At 44.4% G+C, this 14,923-nt stretch overlaps 1 protein-coding gene across 1 annotated transcript in view; it reads right to left on the reverse strand.

The window, feature by feature from the left end:
* Positions 1 to 14,545, reverse strand: part of LOC139422917 (roundabout homolog 1-like) — a 208,023-nt gene extending 193,478 nt beyond the window's left edge. Inside the window, exon 1 of the mRNA XM_071174387.1 lies at positions 14,428 to 14,545. Coding sequence (XP_071030488.1) covers positions 14,428 to 14,530 — 103 coding nt within the window. The 5' untranslated portion in view covers positions 14,531 to 14,545. The remainder of the gene's footprint in view (positions 1 to 14,427) is intronic.
* Positions 14,546 to 14,923: the final 378 nt, after the last annotated feature.

The raw sequence follows: 14,923 nt of genomic DNA on the forward strand, positions 1-14,923 counted from the left end.
GTTGTGGAAGTGAAGTTGGGCCTCATGGGTGAAATTTAATTGAATAATGTGATAGAGTACATTGGATCCCCCTCTCCAAAAAACAGGTGACTACTGAGTACACTTACTTAAACTCACGTAGTAAAGTCAGACAGACAGCTCTACTCGTGGCTGAAGAGCCTCTCCACAACAATAGAGAGAGAATAGAGAACAGCTGGGATTTTATCTCAACGACCCTTCTTCTACAGATGTAGGATCTAAAAGCTCAGACACGTCGATAGGATTGTCAAATGTTTGCCTGTCAACAGTGCTTAGCACCTCTGAACAGAGTGTTGGCAGTCAATCTCATTTGTGTTCACACAGCAAAGAACTTGGAAGTCGTCAGCCACTCAGCCTTGTTAAAATACTCCAAATCAGAAGGTGGCAGTAGCACTGTTTGGCAATGCATATCCATACATATTGCTTATGGTCTAGATTCCAAGCTATCTGCGCTAATGTTGCTATTTTATAGAAAGCCCTTGTTGATACTAGCCAGATGGCCACAGCTAGATAACTACCTAGCAATAATTCCATTCTGCCTGTGCCAGCCCATACTGAAATGTTTAGCTAGCTAACTTTAGCATATTTGCTGGTTAGCACAACATAGTGGAGTGTCCTTAGCTAACTAGCTGGCTATGTTGTGCTAACCAGAGAATATGCTAAAGTTAGCTAGCTAGCTAGCTAAGGACACTACACTAACTCGGCAGCTAACACAGGCAGCTGTTTCATGGAAACGAACTAATCCATTGGGATTTAATTTTGCCAATACTAGCTACAGTGGTTAGCTAGTTTAGAGGAAGTATTTAGTGTTGTGTGCATTGCATTGCTTCTGTGCACTTAGCTAGCTACCATCCCATAGCCTACATTGCATATGAAATGTGACTGGCTCATCCGTCGATGTACGGAGTAAATGCACTCTTTTTTCCTCTTCTTTTGTTGGCTCCCCACGTGGGGGATCGTGCTCTCTGATTGGCCCAAAGTCAAATTGTTGGTCACTGACGAGCAAGTACAAGTAGAATCAGTAGGTTCGTCGCTGCTGGGTCGGCGCGCAGAATATATAGATTTTGTTCTAGCAAGAGAAGGAACGGCCTCCCACTCTGATAAATACCTATCAGCAGTCTATCAGCAGTGAGATTCTCGGTGTGTTCCATGCTTTAATTTGATCACTCTTCTGTTGTTGAGAATTTTGCTGCACAGTAGAAAATGCAAACTTCTAGTGTTTTCAAGGTTTAAAAGGCTTCTAGATGTGTAATTTCCACATTAAAATGTCAGACTTGTTGGTTTAGCTACAGTACTGTACTGTACAGTACAAAAAATGGCCATTAATTATAATCCACATAATTATTCACATTTCCTGTTGCTGCAGGATTGTTTTCCTGCTGTAGCAAACTGGCTCAAATAAAGATCCTACATCTGTATGATATAATAGCAGCACAGTACTGTAGCTAAACCATATTAGCAGTGAAATAGTTAATGATGGCCCTCCTCTCTCTCTCTCTCTCTCTCTCTCTCTCTCTCTCTCTCTCTCTCTCTCTCTCATTGTGTATTGCTGTCAGTGCAGTGTTGTGGTGCTGGTTCAGTAACAGTAGGTGTTGTGGTGAAGGTTGTTCTCCTCTGAGGTTAGTGCTGTCTTCCTCTCGTCATGGCTCTCTAAATAGACTAACGAGCGTTGCTAATTAGCTAACCACACACATTGTCACCAGTTCTTCTCGTCCTCTCCCACGCTCGGCAGAGGGAAATATTCCTCCATCTGCAAAGGACTGAGTGTCTTCTTTAATAAGTATTAGAAGCTAACATATAAAATCAGAGTGTGACCAGCGTGTGATCAATGCAGCTCTGCCCCTTTGTTCAGAGTCAGTTCTGTCAGGTAAGGGCAGCAGGCAGCAGGTAGCCTAACGGTTAGCAGCTCCTTATCTTTTACTGTCACATTCTATTGGAAGGCTGCATCTAGCAACCAAATCACGTCAAAGCCATGTGACTTCCTAAGGATTGCAGCTAGGAAGAAACTATTGTATATTACAGGTTGATTAATTCTAGTTTCTATTCTTCTTGTGAGAGCTGATACTTGGAATCTCATCCTGCGATCCTTCAGTGCTACATACAACTACATGTCCATGGTAAACAAGGTTATCTAGAAACAATCTCACCTTGAGGCAGAAACAAAAATGGTGTCTAGATTACCAAGTGCCAGTGAGAACTGATATTGTGAGAGGGGAAAAGGCTCACAATGGAAAATAATCACTGTTTAATCCATGTGATTAACAAACAAAGGATTATCACTAATATGATTCATATGTAGCTATCTGGAATAGATTGAGACATGCAAGGAGCAAGTTAATTCCTTATTACTAACAAGAGATGAAGAAACTCATGCATCTCCTGTAAAATAACAATCCAGATTTTTAGATCAGTGGGTGTACTGTATATTCAATAAACTTTTAAAGGAATGTGATGTATGTGCTTATCAAAGACTGAGAAAGAAAAGAGAGACAGAAACAGTGTGTGTGTGTGTGTAACAGTATAGCTTCCGTCCCTCTCCTCACCCCAACCTGAGCTCAAACCAGGGACCCTCTGCACACATCAACCACAGTCACTCACGAAGCATCGTTACCCATCGCGCTACAAAAGCCGTGGCCCTTGCTGAGCAAGGGGAACAACTACTTCTAGGTCTCAGCGACTGACGTCACCGTCTGAAACACTATTAGCGCACATCACCGCTAACTAGCTAGCCATTTCACATCGGCCACATGTGCATAGAATTAAAACTTCATTGTCCATTAATTACAGGGTCACTCCATATTGGGCTCCCTCCCGAGTGGCGCAGCGGTCTAAGGCACTGAATTTCAGTGCAGTCCCTGGATCAAATCCAGGCTGTATCACATCCGGCCGTGATTGGGAGTGCCATAGGGTGGCACACATTTGGTACAGGTTTGGCGGGGGTAGGCAGTCATTGTAAATAAGAATTTGTTCTTAACTAACTCGCCTAGTTAAATAAAAGGTTTAAAAAAAATAAAAAGCACAAAAAATAGGATTTTGAGACCCACCATCAAAGATTGTTATGAAATCGTTTCTGTAGTTTAAAAAACTAAGATTAGCATTCCTGCAACATTATTTTGTTGAAATATAATTTGATCTCTTAATTAATTACACCCAAATTGGCCATTTAAAACGATACATTTCATATAATATGCAATAAATATAGTACATAACATCCAATTTGGACCCCAAAGAATTCTAACAGTGAGTAAAACATGAGGATTCCAAAGAAATCGTAAATGCCACCCACAGACCTCCCACACCCCAAGCCAATCCCAACAGAACAATGAGTATACAGTATCAGTTCTCCATGTTTGACAAGTAGTAGGGAGCTGTAGTTTGGAGTACAGGTTTCTTTCATATGTAGTGCATTCTCAGTAATTTTGGTGATGTTTTTTTCCACCCTGTTCAGAGAAATTAGTAATTGTAGTTGTTAGGTTTATGTCCCATCCTACATCCTGACATTACCGGGTTCTGATCACTAGATGGTGCTGTACCTGCTATTAGGTGATTTTTTTTAAGACTCCCTCCACTCAAAATTAAAGGGAGCGTTCACCCAAATTACATATTGCTTTCCTTACCCTGTAAGCAGTCTATGGCCAAAGTATGACAGCAACCCATACTTCGGTTTTGTTCACCTGGCAATTTTTTTGTGCATTTGTGGCACAAATCTAAAATGCTGATATAGGTACCACTGATGTGCATAAGACTTGTGCAATAAATGCCGAAACGTTAGCATTTGAAACAGAGGTATACTTGTATTATATTGTATTCTCGATGTTGTTAGGTACTACATTTACGCACTACCCTCTGTAGCGCCGTGCAGTCGGAGGTCGAGCAGCTGCCATACCAGCCGGTGATGCTCTCAGTGGTGCAGTGGTGTAGAACGTTTTGAGGATCTGAGGACCCATGCCAAATATTTTCAGTCTCCTGAGGGGGAATAGGCATTGTTGTGCACTCTTCACAGCTGTGTTGGTGTGTTTGGACCAACATAGTTTGTTGGTGATGTGGACACCAAGGAACTTGAAGCTCTCAACCTGCTCCACTACAGCCCCGTCGTTGAAATAGGGGGCGTGCTTGGCCCTCCTTTTCCTGTAGTCTATAATCATCTCCTTTGTCTTGATCACATTGAATGAGAGGTTGTTGCCCTGGCACCACACTTCCAGGTCTCTGACTTCCTCCCTATAGGCTGTCTCATCGTTGTCGGTGATCAGGCCGACCATCGTTGTGTTGTCGGCAAAGTTAATGATGGTGTTGGAGTACACGAGGCAAATATGTACGCACCCCTGAGGGACCCCCAGGTTGTGGATCAGCGGGGCTGATGTTTTGTTACCTACCCTTACCACCTGGGGGTGGCCCGTCAGAATGTCCAGGATCCAGTAGTAGAGGGAGGTGTGTAGTCCCAGGGTCCTTAGCTTAGTAATGAGCTTTGAGATCACTATGGTGTTGAACGCTGAGCTGTAGTCAGTGAACAGCATTCTCACATACTGTAGGTGATCCTTGACCAGCCTTTCAAAGCATTTCATGGCTACAGACGTGAGTGCTACGGGTCGGTAGTCATTTAGGGAGGTGGGCACAGGGACAATGGTCTGCTTGAAACATGCAGGTATTACAGACTCAGACAGGGAGAGGTTGAAAATGTCAGTTAAGACACTTACCAGTTGCTGGCATTCTCAGTGTACAGTCGTGGCCAAAAGTTTTGAGAATGACACAAATATTAAATTCCACAAAGTTTGCTGCTTCAGTGTCTTTAGATATTTTTGTCAGATGTTGCTATGGAATATTGAAGTATAATTACAAGCATTTCATAAGTGTCAAAGGCTTTTATTGACACTTACATGAAGTTTATGCAAAAAGTCAATATTTGCAGTGTTGACTGTCCTTTTTCAAGACCTCTGCAATCCGCCCTGGCATGCTGTCAATTAACTTCTGGGCCACATCCTGACTGATGGCAGCCCATTCTTGCATAATCAATGCTTGGAGTTTGTCAGAATTTGTAGATTTTTGTTAGTCCACCCGCCTCTTGAGGATTGACCACAAGTTCTCAATGGGATTACGGTCTGGGGAGTTTCCTGGCCATGGACCCAAAATATCGATGTGTTGCACCCCGAGCCACTTAGTTATCACTTTTGCCTTATGGTAAGGTGCTCCATCATGCTGGAAAAGGCACTCTTTGTCACCAAAGAATGTTCCTGGATGGTTGGGAGAAGTTGCTCTCGGAGGATGTGTTGGTACCATTCTTTATTCATGGCTGTGTTCTTAGGAAAAATTGCAAGTGAACCTGAGACATGAATGGTCTCAGGATGCTTTACTGTTGGCATAACACAGGACTGATGATAGTGCTCACCTTGTCTTCTCCGGACAAGCTTTTTCCAAATGTCCTAAACAATCAGAAAGGGGATTCATCAGAGAAAATTACTTTACCCCAGTCCTCAGCAGTCCAATCCCTGTACCCTTTTCAGAATATCAGTCTCTTTGATGTTTTTCCTGGAGAGAAGTGGCTTCTTTGCTGCCCTTCTTGACACCAGGCCATCCTCCAAAAGTCTTTGCCTCACTATGCGTGCAGATGCACTCACACCTGCCTGCTGACATTCCTGAGCAAGCTCTGTACTGGTGGTGCCCCGATCCCGCAGCTGAATCAACTTTAGGAGACGGTCCTGGCGCTTGCTGGACTTTCTTGGGCGCCCTGAAGCCTTCTTCTCAACAATTAAACCGCTCTCCTTGAAGTTCTTGATGATCCGATAAATGGTTGATTTAGGTGCAATCTTACTGGCAGCAATATCCTTGCCTGTGAAGCCCTTTTTGTGCAAAGCAATGTTTCCTTGCAGGTAACCATGCTTGACAGAGGAAGAAAAATGATTCCAAGCACACCCTCCTCAGCTTGACAGAGTGATCTCCAGCCTTGTCCCCGTAAACACTCACACCTGTGTTAATGAGAGAATCACTGACATGATGCAGAGGTTCCTTTTGTGGCAGGGCTGAAATGCAGTGGAAACGTTTTTTGGGGATTCAGTTAATTTGCATGGAAAAGAGGGACTTTGCAATTAATTGCAATTCATCTGATCACTCTTCATAACATTCTGGAGTATATGCACATTGCCATCATACAAACTGAGGCAGCAGACTTTGTGAAAATTAATATTTGTGTCATTCTCAAAACTTTTGGCCATGACTGTTCAAGTCCTGGTATTCCGTCTGGTCCCGCGGCCTAGTGAATGTTGACCTGTTTAAAGGCCTTACTTACATCGGCTGAAGAGAGGGTGATCACACCGTTGTCCGGAACAGCTGATGCTCTCATGCATGTTTCAGTGTTACTTGCCTCAAATGGAGCATAGAAGTTATTTAGCTCGTCTGATATCCTCGTGTCACTGGGTAGCTCTCGGCTGTGCTTCCCTTTGTAGACTGTAATAGTTTGCAAGCCCTGCCACATCCGACGAGTGTCGAAGCCTGTGTAGTACGATTTAATCTTAGTCCTGTATTGATGGTTGATGGTTTGTCGGAGGGCATAGCGGGATTTCTTATAAGCTTCCGGGTTAGAGTCCCGCTCCTTGAAAGTGGCAGTTCTACCCTTTAGCTCAGTGCGAATGTTGCCTGTAATCAATGGATTCTGGTTGGGGTATGTACAGTCACTGTGGGGACGACATCCTCGATGCACTTATTGGTAAAACCAGTGACTGATGTGGTTGGTGTACTCATCAATGCCATCGAAAGAATCCCGGAACATATTCCAGTCTGTGCTAGCAAAACAGTCCTGCAGCTTAGCATTTGCGTCATCTGACCACGTCCGTGTTGCGCGAATCACTGGGATAGAATTATGGTCAGATTTTTTTCTCCTCTTGTTGCACATGTAACATGCTGCTAAAAATGAGGTAAAACGGATTCAAGTTTCCCTGCAATAAAGTCCCCGGCCTCTAAATCAAATCAAATCAAATTTTATTTGTCACATACACATGGTTAGCAGATGTTAATGCGAGTGTAGCGAAATGCTTGTGCTTCTAGTTCCGACAATGCAGTAATAACCAACAAGTGATCTAACTAACAATTCCAAAACTACTGTCTTGTACACAGTGTAAGGGGATAAAGAATATGTACATAAGGATATATGAATGAGTGATGGTACAGAGCAGCATAGGCAAGATACAGTAGATGGTATCGAGTACAGTATATACATATGAGATGAGTATGTAAACAAAGTGGCATAGTTAAAGTGGCTAGTGATACATGTATTACATAAGGATACAGTCGATGATATAGAGTACAGTATATACGTATGCATATGGGATGAATAATGTAGGGTAAGTAACATTATATAAGGTAGCATTGTTTAAAGTGGCTAGTGATATATTTACATCATTTCCCATCAATTCCCATTATTAAAGTGGCTGGAGTTGAGTCAGTGTCAGTGTGTTGGCAGCAGCCACTCAATGTTAGTGGTGGCTGTTTAACAGTCTGATGGCCTTGAGATAGAAGCTGTTTTTCAGTCTCTCGGTCCCAGCTTTGATGCACCTGTACTGACCTCGCCTTCTGGATGATAGCGGGGTGAACAGGCAGTGGCTCGGGTGGTTGATATCCTTGATGATCTTTATGGCCTTCCTGTGACATCAGGTGGTGTAGGTGTCCTGGAGGGCAGGTAGTTTGCCCCCGGTGATGCGTTGTGCAGACCTCACTACCCTCTGGAGAGCCTTACGGTTGAGGGCGGAGCAGTTGCCGTACCAGGCGGTGATACAGCCCGCCAGGATGCTCTCGATTGTGCATCTGTAGAAGTTTGTGAGTGCTTTTGGTGACAAGCCAAATTTCTTCAGCCTCCTGAGGTTCAAGAGGCGCTGCTGCGCCTTCTTCATGATGCTGTCTGTGTGGGTGGACCAATTGAGTTTGTCTGTGATGTGTATGCCGAGGAACTTAAAACTTACTACCCTCTCCACTACTGTTCCATCGATGTGGATCGGGGGGTGTTCCCTCTGCTGTTTCCTGAAGTCCACAATAATCTCCTTAGTTTTGTTGACGTTGAGTGTGAGGTTATTTTCCTGACACCACACTCCGAGGGCCCTCACCTCCTCCCTGTAGGCCGTCTCGTCGTTGTTGGTAATCAAGCCTACCACTGTTGTGTCGTCCGCAAACTTGATGATTGAGTTGGAGGCGTGCGTGGCCACGCAGTCGTGGGTGAACAGGGAGTACAGGAGAGGGCTCAGAACGCACCCTTGTGGGGCCCCAGTGTTGAGGATCAGCGGGGAGGAGATGTTGTTGCCTACCCTCACCACCTGGGGGCGGCCCGTCAGGAAGTCCAGTACCCAGATGCACAGGGCGGGGTCGAGACCCAGGGTCTCAAGCTTGATGACGAGCTTGGAGGGTACTATGGTGTTGAATGCCGAGCTGTAGTCAATGAACAGCATTCTCACATAGGTATTCCTCTTGTCCAGATGGGTTAGGGCAGTGTGCAGTGTGGTTGAGATTGCATCGTCTGTGGACCTATTTGGGCGGTAAGCAAATTGGAGTGGGTCTAGGGTGTCAGGTAGGGTGGAAGTGATATGGTCCTTGACTAGTCTCTCAAAGCACTTCATGATGACGGAAGTGAGTGCTACGGGGCGGTAGTCGTTTAGCTCAGTTACCTTAGCTTTCTTGGGAACAGGAACAATGGTGGCCCTCTTGAAGCATGTGGGAACAGCAGACTGGTATAGGGATTGATTGAATATGTCCGTAAACACACCGGCCAGCTGGTCTGCGCATGCTCTGAGGGCGCGGCTGGGGATGCCGTCTGGGCCTGCAGCCTAGCGAGGGTTAACACGTTTAAATGTCTTACTCACCTCGGCTGCAGTGAAGGAGAGACCGCATGTTTTCGTTGCAGGCCGTGTCAGTGGCACTGTATTGTCCTCAAAGCGGGCAAAAAAGTTATTTAGTCTGCCTGGGAGCAGGACATCCTGGTCCGTGACTGGGCTGGATTTCTTCCTGTAGTCCGTGATTGACTGTAGACCCTGCCACATGCCTCTTGTGTCTGAGCCGTTGAATTGAGATTCTACTTTGTCTCTGTACTGACGCTTAGCTTGTTTGATAGCCTTGCGGAGGGAATAGCTGCACTGTTTGTATTCGGTCATGTTACCAGACACCTTGCCCTGATTAAAAGCAGTGGTTCGCGCTTTCAGTTTCACGCGAATGCTGCCATCAATCCACGGTTTCTGGTTAGGGAATGTTTTAATCGTTGCTATGGGAACGACATCTTCAACGCACGTTCTAATGAACTCGCACACCGAATCAGCGTATTCGTCAATGTTGTTGTCTGACGCAATACGAAACATGTCCCAGTCCACGTGATGGAAGCAGTCTTGGAGTGTGGAGTCAGCTTGGTCGAACCAGCGTTGGACAGACCTCAGCGTGGGAGCCTCTTGTTTTAGTTTCTGTCTGTAGGCAGGGATCAACAAAATGGAGTCGTGGTCAGCTTTTCCGAAAGGGGGGTGGGGCAGGGCCTTATATGCGTCGCGGAAGTTAGAGTAACAATGATCCAAGGTCTTTCCACCCCTGGTTGCGCAATCGATATGCTGATAAAATTTAGGGAGTCTTGTTTTCAGATTAGCCTTGTTAAAATCCCCAGCTACAATGAATGCAGCCTCCGGATAAATTGTTTCCAGTTTGCAAAGAGTCAAATAAAGTTCATTCAGAGCCATCGATGTGTCTGCTTGGGGGGGATATATACGGCTGTGATTATAATCAAAGAGAATTCTCTTGGTAGACAATTTGATTGTGAGGAATTCTAAATCAGGTGAGCAGAAGGATTTGAGTTCCTGTATGTTTCTTTCATCACACCATGTCACGTTAGCCATAAGGCATACGCCCCCGCCCCTCTTCTTACCAGAAAGATGTTTGTTTCTGTCTGCGCGATGGGTGGAGAAACCCGTTGGCTGCACCGCCTCGGATAGCGTCTCTCCAGTGAGCCACGTTTCCGTGAAGCAAAGAACGTTACAGTCTCTGATGTCCCTCTGGAATGCTACCCTTGCTCGGATTTCATCAACCTTGTTGTCAAGAGACTGGACATTGGCAAGAAGAATGCTAGGGAGTGGTGCACGGTGTGCCCGTCTCCGGAGTCTGACCAGAAGACCGCATCGTTTCCCTCTTTTTCGGAGTCGTTTTTTTGGGTCGCTGCATGGGATCCACTCCATTGTCCTGTTTGTAAGGCAGAACACAGGATCCGCGTCGCGAAAAACATATTCTTGGTCGTACTGATGGTGAGTTGACGCTGATCTTATATTCAGTAGTTCTTCTCGACTGTATGTAATGAAACCTAAGATGACCTGGGGTACTAATGTAAGAAATAACACGTAAAAAAACAAAAAACTGCATAGTTTCCGAGGAACGCGAAGCGAGGCGGCCATCTCTGTCGGCCGCCTAGGAGTGTCGCCTCTGGATGAGCATTGCCTTGTTTGCTCATTGTTTGCTCGTTGAGTGCGGTCTTAGTGCCCGCATCGGTTTGTGGTGTTATGTAGAAAGCTACAAAAAATATAGATGAAAACTCTTGGTAAATAGTGTGGTCTACAGGTTATCATGAGATCCTCTACCTCAACCTTGAAACGTTCTTAATATTTGATTTTGCGCACCAGCTGTTACTGACAAATAAACACAGACCGCCACCCTTTGTCTTACAGGGGGCAGCTGTTCTGTCTTGCCGGTGCATGAAAAAAACAGCCACTGTATAGTTTCCATGTCGTCATTCAACCACGACTCTACTGTTTTAATGTCCCGTTGGTAGGATAGTCTTGAACGGAGCTCATCCAGTTCATTCGCCAATGAATGCACGTTGGCCAATAGGACGGATGGTAGAGGCAGATTACCCACTCGCCGACAAATTCTCACAAGGCACCCGGACCTGCGTCCCCTGTATCTGTGTCTTCTCTTCACACGAATGACAGGGATTTGAGCCTTTTGGGTATCTGGAGTAAATCCTTAGGGTCGTCTCGTTAAAAGAAAACATCTTTGTCCAGTTCGAGGTGAGTAATCGCTGTTCTGATATCCAGAAGTTATTTTTGGTCATAAGATACAGTGGCAGAAACATTATGTACAAAGAAGTTAAAAATAACTTGAAGAAACACACAAAATAACACAATTGGTTAGGAGCCCGTAAAACGGCAGCCATCTCCTCAGGCACCATTAATTAGCTTCATTTCTCAGAGATCAAATTATACTTCAACAAAAGAATGTTACAGGAATGCTAATCTTATCTGTCTCTAACTACAGAAACAATTTCAGATCATGGGTGTCATGGCTTGCTGAAATTACATGGAACGACCCTACAGGGAACAACAGAAATTCATCGTCTGCTCCATTATCAATCTCAACCCCCCCCCCCCCCCCCCCCCCCAGGTTATGACTTATAGATTCTCTTACCATCCTGCAGCCATATTGTTTGAGAGGACCATGGGTGACCCCTTGGTTACAAACTTCCATCAACAGCAGGCTGCTGGCACAACTAATTTAACATGTCAATGCTTACAAGCTGGCCTTTGATTACACTTCCTAATTGGACTTCTCGCTACCAGCCCCCCAGCGGTGTAACATCATTACAACACACAGTCAGGAAAGTCACACTACCCACCATGTATTACAGTCAGGAAAAAATACCCTCTGTTCCAACTTCACATAATCAGAACGAACCTAGGAGGTTTCTCTTACCAAACAGTGCAGTCAATTAGTATTCAGGTAGGCTACACCAAGACTCAATTACTACTGTACTATTTTCTAAAACGTAGGCCAGAACAATTGAAATACCCTCGACATCTGCATCTAGAGACTACCTTAGGAGCCTTTATTTTTCTACAATTTTCATTAGGATGGCAGACCACCCCTGTAACTCCAGCCCTCGCCCTCACACTGCTGTCTCTGTGAAGGAGAACACAAGGAAATATTCCATCCACACAATTACCAGGACACCAGCCAAGAGACGCACATATAAATCAGCACAGACTCCTCTGGAAAGCAGGAAAAATACAGTCTACAAGCAGATGCTTTATAAATGTCAAACCCATTTTGATTTTCAATGGCTTTTTCCTGGATGCCCACGATGCAGTGGACATTAGCCGTTTCCAGTGGTAGGACGGCATGGACAATGACCCAGTGCCAATGGCAATAAGGAACATTCTTCTGTCCCTGAGAGACCAATTAGTGCTCTTGACATTTTCGCTTATAATGCTCTCTTTATAATGCTCTCTCTAAATGTACTTGGCCTCTTATGGCAAATGTGGTTCCAATCTTTTGGCCCCTTATGTAAAGAGTGTGCATGTGTTTATTTGTGTGTATCCAGGACAACTTACCAAAATGCCAGTCAGGTGACTTACCCCTCTATTCCCCAGGGTGGTTGATTGTGAACACACCCAGTATCAATGGTCAGTGGTCACTGTGGATGCTGAGTGATGTCTCTCTCCATCAGTGACAGGCAGACTGTCATGGCCACTATGGGTGAACTGTGGTCTCTCTGCTCTGACCTCTTATCCCTGCTCTGGGGAACCACATCCAATTTCCCTTCCGTTTCCCCCAGCTCAACAGGCTCAGCTCATCATAGAGAGGCTGAATAGCTCTCCATCATTAATGAACACTGTCTTCTGCATTAGCCTCTCAACTTTCAAACATCTTCAAGACAGCCTGCTAGGCTCTTAGACACTCCCTGGTGGACCCTTCAATTGCTTTGTTATCCAACCAATATATATACACTTCCGTTCAAAAGTTTGGGGTCACTTAGAAATGTCCTTGTTTTTGAATGAAAAGCACATTTTCTGCCCATTTTCTGTCCACCTAGAAGACCAGCATCCCGGAGTCGCCTCTTCACTGTTGAAGTTGAGACGGGTGTTTTGTGGGTACTATTTAATGAAGCTGCCAGTTGAGGACTTGTGAGGCGCCTGCTTCTCAAACTAGACACTCAAATGTACTTGTCCTCTTGCTCAGTTGTTCACCGGGGCCTCCCACTCCTCATTCTATTCTGCTAAGAGCCAGTTTGCTCTGTTCTGTGAAGGAAGTAGTACGCAGCGTTGTACCAGATCTTCAGTTTCTTGGCAATTTCTTGCATGGAATAGCCTTCATTTCTCAGAACAAGAATAGACTGACGAGTTTCAGAAGAAAGTCTTCGTTTCTGGCCATTTTGAGCCTGTAATCGAACCCACAAATGCTGATGCTCCAAATACTCAACTGGTCTAAAGAAGGCCAGTTGTATTGCTTGTTTAATCAGCACAACAGTTTTCAGCTGTGCTAACATAATTGCAAAAGGGTTTTCTAATGATCAACTAACCTTTTAAAATGATGAACTTGGATTAGCTAACACAACGTGCCATTTGAACACAGAAGTGATGGTTGCTGATAATGGGCCTCTGTACGCCTATATAGATATTCCATTAAAGAAATCTGCCGTTTCCAGCTACAGTAGTCATTTACAACATTAACAATGTCTACACTGTATTTCTGATCAATTTGATGTTATTTTAATGGACAGAAAATGTGTTTTTCTTTCAAAAACAAGACATTTCTAAGTGACCCCAAACTTTTGAACGGTAGTGTAGCTGAAGTGATGCATATAGTCACTTCAACATTGTCTAAGATTGTTAACCATAGTATTTAATTGTCATTGACAGAGCTTGCTAACTAATTAAGGGTGCGAAGTAGAGGCAAATTCAGCCGTCACACACACACACACACACACACACACACACACACACACACACACACACACACACACACACACACACACACACACACACACACACACACACACACACACACACACACACACACACACACACACACACACACACACACAAACACAGCCCTGCAAGATTTGAGTCATAGATCCCTGTTGTTAGCCCATCTACCAGCAAGCAGCATGGATTGATCCCCTGGCAGAGGAAGAGCTAATTAAACACATCACAGTGGAAAATAGATAGAACATATATATATATATATATATACTTATTCTTTATTCCAAACCACTGGACCACATGCGGACCAGATAAAAAATTTCTACCTCTTCTCCCTGGTTCTCTGATGGATAGAGTAATTACCTGAGGCCTAACAGTATATGTAATTAGAGCCCTATCAGTGATGATCATCTCCACTCCTCTACCACACTGAGACAGATGAAACCTACAGTGATGAAGCATCTCATTGGTCAAACAATGACCAAGGAGATCTCACACTCTCAACCCAATACCAAGTAGACAGACTCAGTACTCTAGGATTACAGCTATGAAAGACCCTTGACTGATAACAAGACTGCCAAGATAAGCAATCATACACAAGCACTTGTACAAAAACAGGTGCTAGTCTCTATCTGCACAAGGTAAGGTAAATTATATTACCAATGGCAAACAGTAGATCGATGAGGAGTGTTGTGTTGTGGAATCTTACCTGGAATGAGGGCTCCTTCCTGCAGTTCTGATTGGATGATACCGAAGAGCATGGCGACAAGGAGAGCCGTGACAACTGACCACATGACGCGCATGGTTCTCATTGGTCCAGCATCCCCTTTCGTGATCCTACACAGAGACACAGAGGCAGGGATCAAACCGCAAATACTGATTTACTGTAGATAGATACAGGTGAGCGAGAGAGAGAAGAGAGAATGAAACAAAGAAACAAAGAAAGAGTGAGTGTGAGAGAGACACATGTATCGACCATTATTCTAAGCAAAAGTCAAATCAGTAATTGCCAGTAATACAATCATCCACTGAATAAAATAACTGTTACTATGGAAAGACAATGAGTAAGCTACACGGTATAATCTGCTTTGATGATATCGGAGAACAGATAAAAGGGTATTCTTTCATCAGATATCACCCAATCAAGTCTTTAAAAAGGAAAGTGTTGAACTGAATGACATTTTCACTTTCTAGAGCCTTTGAAG

This window comes from Oncorhynchus clarkii, chromosome 12 (assembly GCF_045791955.1).
Source record: "Oncorhynchus clarkii lewisi isolate Uvic-CL-2024 chromosome 12, UVic_Ocla_1.0, whole genome shotgun sequence".
Lineage (NCBI taxonomy): Eukaryota > Metazoa > Chordata > Actinopteri > Salmoniformes > Salmonidae > Oncorhynchus > Oncorhynchus clarkii.